At 36.9% G+C, this 18,461-nt stretch overlaps 1 protein-coding gene across 1 annotated transcript in view; it reads right to left on the bottom strand.

Annotated features, from left to right (window-relative positions):
• Nucleotides 1-1,807: 1,807 nt before the first annotated feature.
• Nucleotides 1,808-18,461, bottom strand: part of LOC139697978 (nose resistant to fluoxetine protein 6-like) — a 107,877-nt gene continuing 91,223 nt past the window's right edge. Inside the window, exons 10-13 of the mRNA XM_071596832.1 lie at nucleotides 16,123-16,312; nucleotides 9,492-9,634; nucleotides 6,244-6,352; nucleotides 1,808-1,995 (exon numbers count right to left, since the gene is read on the bottom strand). Coding sequence (XP_071452933.1) covers nucleotides 1,808-1,995; nucleotides 6,244-6,352; nucleotides 9,492-9,634; nucleotides 16,123-16,312 — 630 coding nt within the window. The remainder of the gene's footprint in view (nucleotides 1,996-6,243; nucleotides 6,353-9,491; nucleotides 9,635-16,122; nucleotides 16,313-18,461) is intronic.

The following is an 18,461-nucleotide window of genomic DNA, read 5'->3' as shown; positions in this document are numbered from 1 at the left end:
TCAATATATTCATCTATTACTCAGGGCCTCCATTTTATCGTTACACAATCCTTTACAGTGTTTAGACACCTACTAATGACATCTATTTAAATGTAGGCTGATGGAGGGTAATTTTAGGGTAATTATATCTACTTAACTGTAACTATAGCACTTGTGCCATAATCTTTTGGATTTATTCACCAAGATCATTAAGTTGGTTTCGCTTTTTCCTCTCTTCGCACCTTTCTTATTCCCTTCTCACTCGCCAACCTGGTCTCATTCTGCGGCTGATCGGGATGCTCAATATTTGGCACAGGCGTTATTGGCTTTCGAGTGACGTGACGACGAGATTCGTATTATTTGCGCGTCCGCATACCTGAGGGGATATGGGGCGGGGGGGCGGGTCTTTTGGGAGTCGAGCCCGTCGATCCTACGGAAGATGCACAGGCAGAATGGAGCGAAAATTGAACTGCCGTTCTTTAAGCCGCCCTTTCATGCATGCATGCATGCTCATAGGGAGAGCGATGCGGTGAATTCAACTTAGTTTCCCCGTGCGCCCCGAGCGAGTAAATACCGGTATGCCTTTGAGCGACGCCCATTGGAACTTTTACTGTTTTTCTATGGATTAATATTGCTTTGCTGTTTAAAGGACAAAGTAACCCTATCCTGGAGTACTGGAAGAGACTTGTGTACTATAATGTTTCCTAATGCAATGTACTCTTGAAAAATGTGTTGGGCAAAAACCACTTACGGCGCACTTTGGCATATAGAACTACACTTTTAGCCTAGAGGAATAATTTCCTCAACAATTCTTGAATGGCCCGAGGGACATGATTGACCCTAAAAATGTTCCCAGGGAAGGGGGGGTTTTTGGTTATAGAATTTTGATTCATTTCATTTTCTTAGACATTAGCATGTACTAGAATAAAATCGCATTCCGCGAAATATCAGTTCGAAGGTTTGAAATGATTGAATAGAAAATTGAGTGGGTTTTTCCATCCAAATTCCAGCCTGCTGGCATCCATGGTGATATGACGCGTTTTAGTATTGATCAGCAGTTGAAATCCCAGTTTGACAGTTTTATTTACGCATTTTGAGAAACAAAAGAATCATTTTTTGTGCGATTGATTACTACCTTTCTGTGATTTAAAGAACAATTTTGCACATCACTATTTATTTTGTTTTCGCATGTCACGTAAGTTAAATTTAATCAACATTTGACATGCCGCTCGCGAGACCAAAGGGATCCCTTCACATTAAGTAATTTTCCTGGCAACGCACGACCGTTCCAATACGTACTTTAACTTTCAATTACCACGCTACAATGGAAAGAATATTCAACGTCACGGTGATTGGAATAACCTTCCTCACAAACGAACTGTTCTACGACTTAAATGTTATCGTTGAAATTGAAAAGCTTTACTGCTAAATAATTATCACTTTTTTCCGAAATTTATTATCACAATTCCGAAAAAAATACCAGTGTTTTGCACAAACAAACAGCAGCAAACTGACCCATTAGAGATGCAATTTTCTCCCAAAGTTCATGCTGCACTCCCCGACCGAATCACCCCGCAACATGTGTTCATGACTAGTTAGCATTTTTGAGCAGTTGTCGAGTGACCTCGGCGAGATGCCAGGGTATGATGTCGCGGCATGCAGGAACAAACACAATCGCCGCCGTCCGGAACTCCGTTCAGGTCGCTCAAGCGTCTCGTTCTTCGCTCCTGCATGGCGGCGGTCGACCGAGGGTTTCCACTTGTACGATTGGAGGTTGCAGCCAGGAAGGGGGCCGCGCTCCCTTCCTTCCTGGTTTCCCCCTCAATCACTACATCCCCTCCCCGTGGTTACACGTCTCCACCACGGCCACGGTCACGTTTTTCCTGTGTCGGCTCGAGCTGCTCTCTAGCTCTAGCGCCACATTCGGGAAGAGTTGGTTGTTGAGCAGTCTCTGGGGTCCGCCGTTCGCCGGTACCGCTGCCCGCTTTGCCTCGGCCCCTTCCTCGTTCCTCGATCCTTGAGGGTGAGAGAATACAGGATGAGGGAAATATTTTCATTCCAATGGGGAAATGGCACCATTTTTTTGCTCTGACTCGTTCGATAGACACACCAAATGGTTTACTGATGCACAGCATTTAATTTCCATTTCGGCTTACCAATGAGATCCAAAAGCTATGATTTAAATTACGAGATATCAATCTTTATTAGGTACTAACGTGCAACGTTCCCGCCTAACTTGGTGAAACATTTCCATAATAAATCAAACCAGTACCTCATTTTGAAGGGCAAACTTAGAATTAGTGTATATTACTGAGATGGTGTATATTTCATTAAGGAAAAAAATAATAGAGTCGATTCATAATTAACAGATCGTGCCGTAATTTTGGATCGACACACTGAACCTATAGGCAATGCTTGATTGGCATGGGAACTATCGTTCATTATGTACACGTGTTAGACGGTATCGCGATCATACTGTCAAATAATTTTCGTCTCGTTACTTCAAGATCAACGACAACATCGATTAAGGTCATTAATGCGCCTTATGACCTGACCTTTGATTATTCCTGGGCTCGTGTTGCAGTAATTTTGTCGTAGTAGCTTTTTCTCGTACTCAGGGGTCCTCTTAGATTTTGAGACACCAATATTATCACGGCAAGATTATTTCATTAGAAGGAAATTTGGTCATATAAGCATCGGATTTGGATATCCAAAACATTGAAGGATTTGAACATGACCTAGACTAGAGTAAGACAGCAAATAGCATTTTCTATTCGGTGTTAGTTGTTTTTTCAGTGTTGATTCATGAGATGGTATTAGATCTGGATGGTGACACTAGTATCTTATTATTCCCAAAAACGGATCAACTTTGTACCACTCAACAGTAATATCAGGTACTTTTTCGAGACAATAAAAACGGTATATTGAAATTAAAAATCTGTTACCTCGGTCTGGTCACGATACAGTAGAGGAATTTCCTCTTGTTTATGAGATATTGTACGCTGTAATGCATGGATAATCTCGACAGATTGTGAACACATTCCGCCAAGCTGTTTGCTTCTCTATCAACTCTCCTGCTCACGAATTCAATTTGACACATTCGATTCCTTCCTCTGGAATTGGTGTAAGGTAAGCAGATTTTGTCAAGCGATAACTCTTGCAGATTCAACATCATTTGCAAATAGGGAATAAAATAAGTAGCATAGGTAATATAGGATAGAGTTTTTCGGCAACCTAGACATCAAAATCCAACGAAAACACCTACTTTAGTAAAAATTCATCATTCCGGCATCAAAATGACCACAATTCATTGGTTCCTTACCTAAGATTTTGAGTATCAGTGATATTTTTGTCGTGTAAGGGACAAAGGTATGTGTACCAGCGTAATACGTACCAGGTGAAACACGTAAATATTTATGCATTATATTTAGGATGTGAAAGGAATTTTGAAAAATCTCCGATTTTGTTCAAACAGAATGTCTGATTTCGGTATACTATGTTTTTGAAACAAATTGGGCGTCATGCTGATAGATATGGGTACCGTTATTAACTCCTTCCGTAAAACTTAGCAAATCACCAGCGATTACAAAGCTTTTGCTTAACTTTTAACTTTATCTGAAAGTGGTAGAATTGATGTGCATTATACTAGTGTGCGTTATACTATATCTATATATATATATATATATATATATATATATATATATATATATATATATATATATATATATATATATATATATATATATAGTGTTTACTGATTTTCCCCGCAATTACAATTATCAGGTACATGTTACACAAAACAAAAAGTGCTTAATGTTTAATACGTATTCCTTCAAGTGGATATATGATTCCGTGCAACACAAGAAAAACATATTTCAATCGAAATTAGTATAATCATTTTAAGAATTCTTAAATGGAATAAATTACAATTACGTTTATAGGATTTGCTGAGAATAGACTCTGTATGTTGATGCAAAGAACGATGCAGATCCGGAACGAAAAATTTTACAATTTTGCCGAACCAGGAAAACACACAAAGCCAACATCCGCGCATCCACCCGTCGAACGATAAATTTAATTATGCACGGACAAAACTGCCCTTTTTGAAATATTTATTGGAAAACTCCATGGAAACGGAATTACATATTTAAAGGCAGCCAAAACATTGTGATGAAGAGTATTCACTAAATAAAAATGACTCGCTCCTCTTTTCGAAACTAATTCGTCATTCGAGTCCTAAAATGTAGCTGGAAATTAGAAAAACAAAGTTGTGGTGTAAAACTTCGAGAGCAGTGGATTGGAAATATTCCTTGCTCCATTCTCGAACTGTAGGTGTATGAAACAATTCAAACATCCCTGGCCTCCAAGTGTCGTGAGAGGTGTTGCGTGTTTAGAATATAATACCTATCATGCCTATAATGTCGCATTCAGAGTTCCGAAAGAGAGATATACAGTCGTTGCCCCTGTCTCACATTTTAATACCGACGGCCAAGTACCCAAGTCCGCAACCAGGACGCACCAATAAGGTTGGTTCCCTTATGTATAAAATTAAAAAAAAAACAGGAAACCTTTTGCCCTCCGGTACGCGAAGAAAAGAGACTGATGGCGATGAAATGGAAGGAGAGTCGGCTCAAAAACCTGCTCCATGTCCCAAAAACGCTTCCGAGCGGATACCCGAACTTCATTTTTCCCATCGTGCCTCACAGTGAATAACTCTCCACCCATTCCCTCCCACCTTCCGGTTCAACTCTTACGACCGGAGGCGTGGTACAGACACGTACGGACGCGCGAGGCGAAAAACAAAATACCATCGTCTATGGGGAGCCCGAGGCGATTTCTGTCTTAAAGTTCGCAAACTTTCAGGTCGGTGCAAGCCGTGCGTAAGAATTCTCGCAGGAGAAGTTACTCCACCCACCGCGGTCTCCCGGTGCGAATGGTCCTAAGCGAGGCAACGGAGTTATGACGTCTGACTCGAGACCTCATTTGTCTGGCGTGATTCCATCACAAGCATAAAAAATCATAGATTATCACGTCATAAAAGTCGTTTTTGTATTACAGCTATTCTCACATTCATGGTTGTAATGAGTGGAAAACGGCTGTGTCGTAGGAATTTGAATTGTCTGTCCATGCTAACCCCGACTTCCCAACCCATCCGCTCCAAGTTCATTCGCTCTTTAATCTCACGGTGGTACTGACACACAATAGCGATAGAAAAAATCCATAGCCTAATTTATATTATTCTCATGTATCCATAAAACATGTCGATCAATAACATCTAAGTGGTTTAATGCTAGAATCCAGTTCCTGCAAATGTTGACGTTTTCTCACTTATCCCTTGAATAGCATTTATAACTTGTTACAGACAAGACGATGGCGCAACACAAAAAAGAAAATATTTAAAAAAATGATATTTCGGTGGGAACCTCTTTTTTTGCCTGAAGGGACAAGACGTATTTTGCGTATTTTGTGCCATCATCACGCCTTTGACAATAATTAAATCCAATATCTTGGACATTTTCACGTTAGCCGAGTCTTTTGTGAGTCTTCTTCGGAACAAGATTGTCTTGTCACCGAAAAGTTTAATCAACCCTAGTGTGGATTCTTTTATTTGTGCTATATGTATTTTTTATTTGTTTTCTTCATCTCATTGTTATGTATGTATGTGTGTGTGTGTGTATATATATATATATATATATATATATATATATATATATATATACATATATATATATATATACATACACCCACATACAAATCGCTTATATGACACTAGTTGTTAATATATATATATATATATATATATATATATATATATATATATATATATATATATATATATATATATATTAACAACTAGTGTCATATAAGCGATTTGTATGTGGGTGTATGTTCTTGGAAAGGCTTATAATGTGAGAATTTACAACAAGGATGAAATGCGCCCCATTTATTTCCCTTGCTTTCGAAATAGCATGATTTATTTGGTCCTTGGGATACTGAAAACCTGGAAACATGCATATCAAAACATGATTTCGCATAGCCCCATCTTACTTGCCGCTGAATAGAATTTTTAAGCCCAGGGCTCTCTTTTGCGAAAAGTTGCAAGAATGAAATTGTGAAGAGTTTGCGAAATTTTCAACGGTAATTGAATGCCAAGTTGATATCTTCCCACGTGAATTATTTACAGAGCCAAGGAGGGAATACTGGGGAAAGGCTCAAGGAAAAAAAAAGGAATAAAGGATACACATATATACTGGGCATACTTACCTCCCCCAAGGATAATCTTCTCAAGTCCAATAATCGGAGATTCGAAGAGCAACGTCAGCACGAAGGAGGCGCCAAAGGAGAGAACTATGTCCCCAGCGGAAAGCCAGATCTGAGAAGGAAACGAAAATCGATAAGTTGAAGGAACAAGATTCATGAAACATCACGTTAAGAGGAGTGATCTCCTTAACCACAGTGCATGTAAGAACGAGATCAAGCTTATCATTTATACCCGAGGTTATGTCATATCTGTGTCATAATAACTTCTCAATGCCTTGCTGAGTTTCGATTACAAGTGAGTCCGTACAACTTCCTCATTTACAACGTCATCTCAACGAGAGCTTTCATACATAGTAATGATCCTTGGGGTGGATGGACATCTTTCTGACCTAAGATTATTAATGATTATTTTTGCCAAGAAGGCATGCTAAAAATATCCAATATGAAGAATTGTTTATTGCATAAAAAGAAGTGGACGTCTTAGAAAAAAGTAGTTTACTTTATAACAAACTTATCATGTTCAATTTTCAAAACTATATTTTATTATTCACTATGTTCTCATTATTTAAACTCGCCTTCGCACTCTTTTATCTCGCATTTTTGAATATTTTTCTTGCAAATTGGTAAACGGAACCCTTTGGTCAGACTTATCACTACCTTTGAAGCAGGACTGAGCTACTCTCACGCTTCAACCAGTTCGCGGGTTACATCTGTACAAGTATACTATATGTATTCATTGAGCCTTGCAGTTTCAGGCTTCAATTTGTGGAAGTTTTTTTTATATCCGGAAAATGAACTAGAGAACAAAATTTTCCGCAAAATTTATTTGGTTTTGCAAAACGCATTTCATCGTGATACGGCATCATCAGGCACAAATTTGTAAAGACATACGTGTGATGTATACTACTTACGCCGTGTGATAGGTTGGAGTAAGTTGAAACTAAAAAAGAATTAGCTATTTCGTAGGAACCAGTAACTAATTGGAGGTATAATTGTAGTAATTCTGAAAAAGGGTTGGGCGAAAGGAGGAAATGTCAAGACATCAGGGTGAGTTGTAAAATACCCTATCCCCATCTCATCACTTCTCATTGACCTTAACCACCTTCCCCACAAATTACCGACCCTTGATTTCCTGTGATTTTCCACCACCTCTGTCACTCTCCCTCAGAATTACTACAATTTTATCTACCATTGGTCTCTGGTTCCTACGAAATAACCAATTTCATTTTAGCTCCAACTTACACTGTGTGTGTATATATATATATATATATATATATATATATATATATATATATATATATATATATATATATATATATAAAGTATACATCACACGTACGTATTTAGAAATTTTTACCTAATGATGTATCACAGTGAAATGCGTTATGTCAAAGCGAATAAATCCATAGAATACGTACGTTTTCTCTTCCATTTGTTGCCTAAATTTTGTTTCTTTTATTTCATACGTCACTACGCATTTCCTTTAATATTTAGTGCCAACAGTTGAACAAAGTTTGAGAGCGAGAAAGAGATAAATACTGGTTGGGCGAGATACTCCATGTTTTTTGCTGAATATTTTTCACAAATGTATAGCCTCTGTGCTACTGGATTTAATTTTTCAAATGGTGAGGATAAAACCAACGCAGCCAGTCAAAAAATAAAAAGTATACACTCTTTTCGAGTGTAATGCTCATTATTTCGATTACAAATATTTATGAATTATTAAATATGCCCGCAGTCACAGAACCTAAGAGTTAGACACCCTATCTGGGCTTTCATCAACTGTTTACACATAGTCTCAAATGTGTTTTTGTGAAATTATTCGAAACGAATACGTTAGGAATGGCGTCGAAAATAACATAATGCTTACCTATGACAAAGTTATACTAAAGACATTTCCTAACTTAAAGGTTGCAAAGACACGAGAAACTCGTTCAAAAGTGGATGGAATATCAGATTCACGTTATGCCAAGCAGAACATATAAGTATTCATATTAAATTTTAACGTCAAAATGTCAGCTCTTAATTCATACTACAGCAAAATAATGAATATTTTTAAAGAGCTCATTAACCTGAAAAAAGTCGTTATTAAGTTGTAGATTTACGTATCTCTAACAATATAATTAGCATACTGGAATGCTGTAACAAAATAAAACCGAGAATAAATATTTTGATAATTCTGATTAAACTGTGTTTAATTTTCTGTAACATTCTTGTATAAAAACAAATAAATGCCAAATCCCTGGTTAGTTGTATTCCTGAGCGTATGATGAGGAAATTTATTCATTCAAATAGCATACAAAGGTACATCCCAGGTGTGCCTGATAGGATAATTCTATTTCTTAATTCTACTCATAACATTTTCCAACTGAATGTAGTGACCAATTCGATTACTCTCTAAGGAAAAATGCAATTTTTAATTTAATATATTCCAGTCAGGATTCTCGGTCATGTAAGCAATTAGCATTCTATCCATGGCGAACATGAAGTTATAAGAGAAAGGTTGAGAGCGACGATGAATTAAAAAAAAGCAAACAAAATACCAATTCCAAACGCAGCCCTCGATCTTACGTCGAAGGAAAACAGAAATTCACGTAGCTACGTAGAATGGCTTAAAGAAAAAACTTAAGCGCGATTGGACAGTGTAGATCCGAACTCTGGAAATTCTGGTAATTGGAACTTCGGAAAATGAAATCATCGATCGTGAAAAGAATTCCCTTACGTAGGTACCCTGAAATAATACGAGAGAATGAGATTTCCTGGCTGGTAGATTACCGTCTTATTTTACCTCAATGAAAACATACGCGAGCAGATTTTGATTGCAATGTTAGGTCGCTTTCTTCTCTAAAATCTAATCCTGCCATAGAACGAGTCGGAATCTATATGTAATCTTGTCAGGGTTTGAATTACTAAGTAATCATCCTTCTAAGAAGATACACTGTGACAAAGCGATGTAAGCTTCATAGCCATTAAGCTTATGCATTTAAATTTCTGATAGTTGCAAAAATTAGACGACAAATAGTAAAAAAAAATGTATTTTCAGAAAGGTTTGAAATTTAAATAAAACATGCACAAAAATTAATCAAATGCTGATTTATATATTGCAGCTACTATTGGTGTTTTATCATTACATCCTGCAGTAAACTTAACTAGTTTATCTTAATTCAGAGGGGATGAAAAAGTTATGTTGATTAGAAAACACAAATTAATAAGGAATTTCACATTAATTTTAGAAAAAAACATTCTCTCACCAGGTGATATATCGAACCGTAGTAAGGGCTTCGAGCTGATGCTACTGTATACAACTGGAGAGCACCGTGCGAAAGGAATGCGCAGTATGTCATTCTGCTCAGGGTGATAATAGGAGGCCAAACCAAAAACGGTTTCAGGAAGTCTGCAGAGAAAAAAGAGAAAAATTATTATGCATCTCACAAATCAGGCATGCAATATATTTCCCTATCCTATCGTCAAAGGTAGGTTTTGGATAGGCGCACACAGAAATCGCCTACATTGCAGAGTCTCTACTTAGAAAACAACCAAATACTACAATAAGCCCTACTTCAATTCCGCATACTTCCATCTTTACTTTGTTCCATGAAATATTCCTATCCTTTCCCTAGCCCCACATTGCTTGCCTAACTCTTCAGCATTCCATTGCCCATCAAAATGCTTTGCATCAATATTTCCTGTCTTCCTTGGATTTCTCCCATAAATCTTCTCTCTCTCCCACGATGCTTAGTGCTTTGTTTGTTTTCCTTTCCTACAATTTTACCTTTTTCTTCCTTCTCTATATTCACATCTCAGTAGCCTCCAATCTATACCAATCATCTTGCTACGACTGCCAAGTTTACGAGACGTAGCAAACCATACCAATTTTCCCTAGTCTTTTCTTAACCTTCTTTCTTAATGTCAATATCTTCAATTCACTCATTTTGAAAGCTGCATTCGCTAAAGATAACTCTTTAAATAAATTAACTTTGCTTGCTATGAACATTTTTCAGTCCTTGGCAACGGATAAGCCCCCCCTGATTAATTGATAGAGCGAGCAATAATTTCAATATTTTACATGAAATTCGAACTCGAGTTTACGCAATCCAGAGAAAAAGTCTTATCTTTTAGGAATAACTTATTAATGTAGGTATTCCTCTTTCAGTTATCAATGTAATCACATAATATTTGAGTCCATGCTAATCATCTTCTTGAGTGTGAATAAACGTTTAGCATATTTCGGAAATTTAAACGTTGAGGCACACCTGTGAACTATTTGGGTGACATTTTCGGTTATCATAATGAGTTTTTTTATATCTTAGACAAGGACGTTTTTTCTATGATTCTGAGTCATTTTTTTATGCCCAGTGTTGGAAAAAATAATCAACGTCATTCCCCCCCCCTAATCCTTTTGTTTTTATGTAATCCAGCAAAATCTTTGAAATCAACGGATAATACGGACAACTAATGTAAAAGAAGATTTTCCACGTGTGGTTTTTGGTGATACCTCGGCTTTTGGTGCAAGTGGAGTAACCTACACGTATCTTCCACCGGATCAGTTAGTCAACAGCAGGTATTTTAATGGTCCACTCTGCATTGGCCTCAGAATGTTTTTTTATTTTTTCATGCCGTTGGTATTTCCACGATCTGAGCAATCAGTATTTGCACAACTCCTTTGTCTTAAAACTTGGGCGTTACCCATTATTCCAACTCGCTCTTTAATTAGAATGTAACGAATTATGATGGACATTGAAAATGTATGCGTTGGAGATTTTGTGAGTTAAAGTTTGAAGAAAGGAACACTTTATCGATGCCAGAAGTATTTCGAATTCGCCGTATAAGCAGCGATAGAGATAAACGTCTCTCGAGTAGTCGACAATCTTTACTTTTTGAACAGCTATATGGAAGATTCAAAATATATATGTAGCATAGGACAAAATGCCAAAAAAACAATTTAAAACAAACCTAAAACATTTTATTAATTAAAAAAGAAGTGAAGTAAAATTTTAGTCACTTACCACTTTAAAACCTTCTGTACAGTCACGAAGCGTTTCGTCGATTAGCGTCATCTTCTGGTGCACTCTGATAATTTCCGCAGGTCCCTGGTTCTAGCAACCCCTTCACTGCTAATATACACCCGGAACTTGCGGAAATTATCAGATTCCGCCCAAAGATGGCGTTTTGCGTCGAAGTGTGACATGAATACGGAGAAAATTTTAAAGTGGGAAATTGCTAAATCTTTATTAAATTTTCTTCCATAATGAAGCAACTTTACTATTCCCCGTCTGGCCGTTCCAATTTTACACTTTTCTTGACTATTTGAGTAAATTTCAGTACGTTTTTAATATTAATTAGTGGATCAGTAAAGCGAATATAATTGAATTCATTATTCAGATAATTTTCTTAGTGATCAGTTCGTCAAACTTTTAAAAATTGCAAATGCGTATCTCTTTTATGTATTTAATTTTTTTCTTTCTTTCTTAATTTCCTCCACGTTATTTGCGACGGAATTAAAAATGTAACACTAATAACTAAACCCAAATTAAACTTACAAAGAGATCATCAATGCATACAATTTACTGACCATTTAGATGTTCGACCTATGAAAGTCAACGGTATGAAACTTAGAATATTGAACTACCGTCACCGAATGAATAACATCCCCATGATTTTCATCCTTATGGTCGGGAATGGATGATTGGCTGGAGAATCTTTTCACCTTCGACAGAAAAGTTATTAAAATTAAAGAACACTCGTGAAATACGAATATCGCTTAAAGTTAATGAAAAAAAGAGAGAGTTAATCAGAACTTCATCATTTGGACCGAATCGATATCTGATGTAATAAGCAGCCTGGATCCTTCCTATAAATGATTGCTGATTTTGAAAATCCAAACAGAATGAGAGAATATTCAAAGATGATGGCATATTTTAATGGTTACAAAGTCGAAGGAAAGAACCGGGGTGAGCCAAGTGTTCCAACACCTCTCTCCAGCCACAAGAAATTATTGCACTCGGGCAGGGAGATTAAGAAGATAAATTTACCCACTTAAAACGGCTCTCGCCGCAAATGTTCCCTGCCTTGTATTAAAGATCACGTCCACATCGTACGTCCTCCTCCCTGTAACGCTTCCGAGGAGCGCAAGATATAAAACGGAATGAAGAGACTACTAGAGCAGAAGAGAAATAGAATGAAGAAACATGATGGCGAAGATTTGAAGTGAACGAGAGATATATTCACCTCAGGGATTAAAGTGGTAGTAGCATTCCTCCGAAATATTATATGGGAATAATGTAACAACTTCGAAAGAAAAATAAATCTTAAGACATAAAGGAGGAGAAAACACAGAAGAAAAGAATAATTTCAAGGGATGAAATTTTGTGAGAGGAAGTGAACCGGGAAGGTTGACTTGAGAGGTAATGGGAATTGTTGACGGGAGATGAGAGAAATGGTTGACGATGCGATTTCGAAAGTGGGAAGGGGGAGGGGCTAACTTAATATCCTCGGGAAATGGAGACGGAGAAGAGGGAATATACTATGAGAATATATCACAATCACAATAATATGTATTCGGAATGAAATGAGATATTAGTCCCTCTCTCTCACAAGCAGAGCGGATAGTAAACTTTCGGGAATGATAGAGGAGGAAAAAAATGGCTGAAAAGGTAAGAAATTTTGAAACATTTTTGCGTGGAAATTTGAATATTTATGTACAGATTGCTGCAAGGCACTTTGAAAGCCATCAACCCTCGGTAAATAACGGTAGAAATTGAAATGAGCTGGGAACCTCTGCATGATTTGGATTATCTTTCCCACGACCGAGTATTAAATTCAAGAGTGGTATGCTGGGACTCCTACCCGCCGCTTGTGGGATAGCTGACCTTTTCCTGAGAATTAGTACAACCTGACGCCCGGCCACATCCGGAGAGAGAAGTTCAAAATAACCTTCACCGATCAGAACGTTTGTTTCCTAATTACTGCCGAAGCTGGTAGTTGGAATGAAACGCCAGCGTGATCTTTTCAGCCTATGCTTTCCCATTATCAGGTAATCATAATGATGTCTAATATTGTCCGGTGACCCATAACGCTGAAACAAAAGAAGTTATAGGTCTGGATATTTAAGGAAGAACGTTAGAATCATTAGTTAAAATGTTTTCTAAAATCGTGTGATCTTTTCAGCCTATGCTTTCCCATTATCAGGTAATCATAATGATGTCTAATATTGTCCGGTGACCCATAACGCTGAAACAAAAGAAGTTATAGGTCTGGATATTTAAGGAAGAACGTTAGAATCATTAGTTAAAATGTTTTCTAAAATCGTGTGATCTTTTCAGCCTATGCTTTCCCATTATCAGGTTATCATAATGATGTCTAATATTGTCCGGTGACCCATAACGCTGAAACAAAAGAAGTTATAGGTCTGGATATTTAAGGAAGAACGTTAGAATCATTAGTTAAAATGTTTTCTAAAATCGTGTGATCTTTTCAGCCTATGCTTTCCCATTATCAGGTTATCATAATGATGTCTAATATTGTCCGGTGACCCATAACGCTGAAACAAAAGAAGTTATAGGTCTGGATATTTAAGGAAGAACGTTAGAATCATTAGTTAAAATGTTTTCTAAAATCGTGTTACAAAAAATCAAAGTTTTTTTCTAAATGAAAATTGCATTCAACCTTTTAGTTATGCTGTCTGTGAAATGAACAAAACGTGCGTCATGAGGAAGAGCCGTAATAGACTGATTTCTTGTGTTTCATATGCTATCGCTTTCAGTATGATGCTATTTTATTTATATTCAGCCTAGTAAATATGAAACGTTCATCAATATCATGATTTATCCCGGCAAACCCCTTCCACGGTTTTGAAAAACTTTACCTGAAGATGATGCAATGTTGCACAATTAATCGTGATCAATTTTATTTCATCTGTGGTTGGTAAACTCCATTTTTTTCATTTTCTATTGAATAAGGAAACACGGGGAAATACATTTTTCAAATGTCCAAGAATAATTTTTCCCCATTTACGTTAGAATGACGTTTTAGCATATTCTTCCCATTCGAATGATAGAATTGGTGACGCGGAAGGTTTAAAATAAAAATATTTAGCAGCGAATCTAGAACTTGGATGGTTTTTTTGGCTGATTCCTCTTTGGGTAATTTTCATTATGCATCGAAATCATTATTGTTAAGTTGAAACTTAAAAATTTTTTCTCTCCAACCCAAACAGTTGCAAACTCGTGCACGAGAGTAGTCGGTTTCCTAACACTGAACGTGTATAACTTATAGATTCAAAATAAACTAAAATCACACGCCAATAAACGACATACCTACTTCATTTAAGCACGTCAATAAATAAGTACAGTGCGTTTTATTTAAAAGTTCCGGAGATATTTTTGTTTCCTCCACGTCTTTGGCATATCGTAAATTCGAATCAATGGACAGTTGGATAAATCGTTTATTGCTCGGGAAAATCAAGTGTTTCATAAAATCACCTTTTGCTTGACCTCTTACTATTCTCTCAGCCAAGATCTTCTCGTCTTTCCTGATTATATGCTACCAAGTCACCTCTATCTTTCCTATGCAGTGAACTAGCTTTTCTTACCTCACATAAAATGCCTACTTTTGTTCTCCCGTGCATGAGAGTGGTATCACGCTATGGCTTATGCGTAATCCATCCTTTCTTATTATGTCACAGACACGGTCCCCGCTGGGATGATATCAGGAATCCTCATTATTTAAGAGCGTCATCGTTACAGCACTAACCCGATGGCCAACGACGCAACCATTTTTCTTTATCGAATGCGAGATGCGTCGTTGACAGATCTTACCGTTCCTTTCACGAGTATCTATAGCTCACTATTGGTTCCAAAGTTTTCCGATAATATCTAATTGGGAAACACTTGAAAATTATTCCTTTAATTCCGTAATTATATCCTTAATGTTGAATTTACAATATTGGGCAATCATAGAACAGGGTTCACTAGGGCGCCTAATTTCACAAGTTTTTCTCTTTCTCAATAGACTTGACAGACTCCCAAAAACTCCATTTATCTTTGTTTTTATGGCCGTGAATACTGTTACTATCATGTCTAACGAGGTAAAAGTGTATTATATATTGGGTACTGCATACTTTGATGATTTTTTATGTGTTTTTATTATTTGTAATAAGAAAAAATTGTTTTGTTCCAAAGAAGATGTAGGAACTTATAAAAGGTTTCATGTCTAAAGGTTTAATGGCGGAAGGAAGCTACAATGTAATTAATTCTTTCGTTTAAAATGCGTTTATTAATCCTGTATACTCGCACTTAAACGAGTTCATGAAATCAGCCATATTTACATGGTCATCTTTGGTAGCGCGACTCTGTTATTACACCTGCGTCACCGGTCAGCGAAGGACAAACCATCAACATTTTGAATCCCTTTCGCAACAACAGTAACATTAGCAAAATGTAGAAAAATCTTTTGGCAAAATATTTTGATGAAATAATGCCCCCTTAACTCTAGTTTCACCTCATCCTCAATCGTTAGTCGATACCTAGGAAACACTATCGACCACAGTATAATTTACTTACGCGATACAGCATAACGGTTCGCAGATCAATAGATCGCGCTGTAAACACGGTATAAATTTCTATCTCATTTTCAAAAGTTTTCCTTGCTATATACAAGTATTCAGGTCGATTTACATGATGAATCGCTGCAAATAGACTTACCGAAACATGTCAACAAGTCGCACCTCGTAAAAGCAAAACACTTCATATTAAGTATACATTGCTCTTATCACACTTGAAATGTGATGGTGAACATGTCGAAAAATTCTTGACAAACACTTCAAACGCGATACTCAAAACTCGAACGATGAACCTCAGAGCGAGCACCGCCTTTTAATCTCACCTCCATTGCCTGTGGAGACGGCAATGATGATCCAGCTGGTGCCTATGCTCCAGGTAATGCGGTGTAAGGCTCCGTAAAGGGCTGACTGCAGGGCGTCGTAAGGCCTGCCCGGCGAGTAGAACACCCAGGCGGAGAACACCGTGCCCTCGATGCACACCAGGGCTATCATCCAACCGAGCCACACGGCAACCTGGTTGGGGGAGGGTGAGTGGAGACGGCGAGAAATGGGTGAACGGGGAGGAAAAGGAGGAGAGAGAAAGAGAGAGAAGAAACGAAGGTCATAAAGTCAATTTTTCCTCTGAGAGACGTAAAAAAAAAGGAAAATGTCCCTTGAGTTATTGCCACAAATTCCAAGGCAAAATTCAATTTCAGCGTTCAATGAGTAATATGCTTAATATTCAGGGGAAAATTTCTCATCCGGGTTCACGGTGGGGTCCAAAAAGACATAGGACTTACGATCTAGCCTATGGGCGTCCAGAATTATTTTTTTGCTACGTCTCGTATCATCGCCGCTCCTTTCAATATTATTATTTCAAAATATCTTTTCCCTCCCAGAAATTCTGCTGTAAAACCACGGAAGTTTGTCGCAGTAACCAGCCAATTTTACCACTCAAATAAGAAACGCACTTTGAAATAGGAAACACGCGGACTTGTCTAGTTTCGCGATAAAAATTGTTTCATCCTAGACCGATATTAATATCTTTGGCAGCACCTTTTTTCAACTATAATTGGATTTGGTAGTGTGGTAATATCTAGATCCATTAAGTTCGATAAATATTTAGCATAAGAAATTCACAAATAATGTGAACTGCAGATCGATATAACAGCGGCCAACCTTCAAATACAATGAGTATGTATTAACAAATGTATTCACTTCTCTTCTTATTGAAGTCGTTATTTTCCTCATTTTCAAACATCAAATATCATGATTGCGCCTTACGCCCTCCCATAGCATAATTGAGAGCTTTCTCCAGCTAATTGACATTGAAGTTCACTCTTTTTTATTTCGAGAGAAATTTCTAAGCATAATAAATTATTGATTGATATTGATACACATTTATGACACCAAATAAGACGCAAAATTATTAAATTGAAGGAAATATTATAGCATGAAAAGCATTTCACTATTGTTGGAAAAATTAAATCTCACTAGGTTGAGTTAATGATTAAACATAGCAACATATATTATCCCTACAATATTTGCTTCTGACTGGCATCCATTCATCACAAGATAATAACTCTGTCATAATGGTCAAATCATTTTTTTTAATTATTAACTCCTGTGATTAACACTTTTCAACACACGACGGCTGTTCGCTTACGAATGGGTGTTCGAGTAGAGAAAAAAATTTACTTCTTTTCGAAATATTTCCTTGTATTCCTCCCTTTCCCATTTATTTACACTCAAACATTTCCAGAAAAAAATAAATTCATCAACGTTCCCATCACCATGAATATAATTTAAAGAATGGCACCCTCTAGGTTCGTGAAAATCTTTGTAAATAATCTGGGAGTTATTAAAATAAGGAAGTTCAACGACGGAATCTTTGCTGATAAATATGGGGGAAAATGAAATATTTTAACAAATAAAAAACGATCTCGAGGATATATCAAAGACGCAAAATTGAGGAGGGAATTGATTTTCCTTTTATCATCAGATTAATAGTCGGCAGAATTCGGTAAAAGTTTACGTGTGCATGAAAATTTTAACTATTAAGGAATGGAGCGGATCAATGCTTTTTTCTAATGAGCACCATTTAAATTGAATATTTTGGGTAAAAACCCAGGAAAATTATGTAAAGTTATATTTGAGTACTATCAGAAAATTGTTCATGTATTAGATAAAAATAACACACATAACCTCAATAGTACCACTTACAATAATGTTAAATAAAAAACATTGTAGCATTTTTTAAAAACGCCCTCGAATAAAAAGGAATGAGCTTCTCGTGATAAATATTCTACGTAGACAGAATAATTATATGGGAAATATTAATAAGTTTTGGAGGGGCAAAACTTTCTGCAGTCGATCGATAATTGAAAACCAAAATCTTCTCCTCTTCAACTATGTTAAAACAGAATCCTTAATCAAATGCAAGTCAAAGCATCTGAATTATAGAGAACCTCGATGCTCACAGTTACTCATTCAGGAACTCAGGCACTTTGTGGTTTGACCTACATGAAAACTGTTTCTACAGTAAAATCGCAATGAGAAATCATGCAAGTTGTGCTATGAATATATGGGTCCCGCGCATGACGAGTATTATTACCATCGCATAAAAAGTTCAACGAGTAGCTAAAGTGGCAGAAATATTCATGCAAAATTACTGAAAAAATTC

This window comes from Hetaerina americana, unplaced genomic scaffold (assembly GCF_022747635.1).
Source record: "Hetaerina americana unplaced genomic scaffold, ioHetAmer1.1.p SCAF_8, whole genome shotgun sequence".
Lineage (NCBI taxonomy): Eukaryota > Metazoa > Arthropoda > Insecta > Odonata > Calopterygidae > Hetaerina > Hetaerina americana.
The sequence above is the reverse complement of the archived record's forward strand: the minus strand, read 5'-3'. Positions and strand labels throughout refer to the sequence as shown.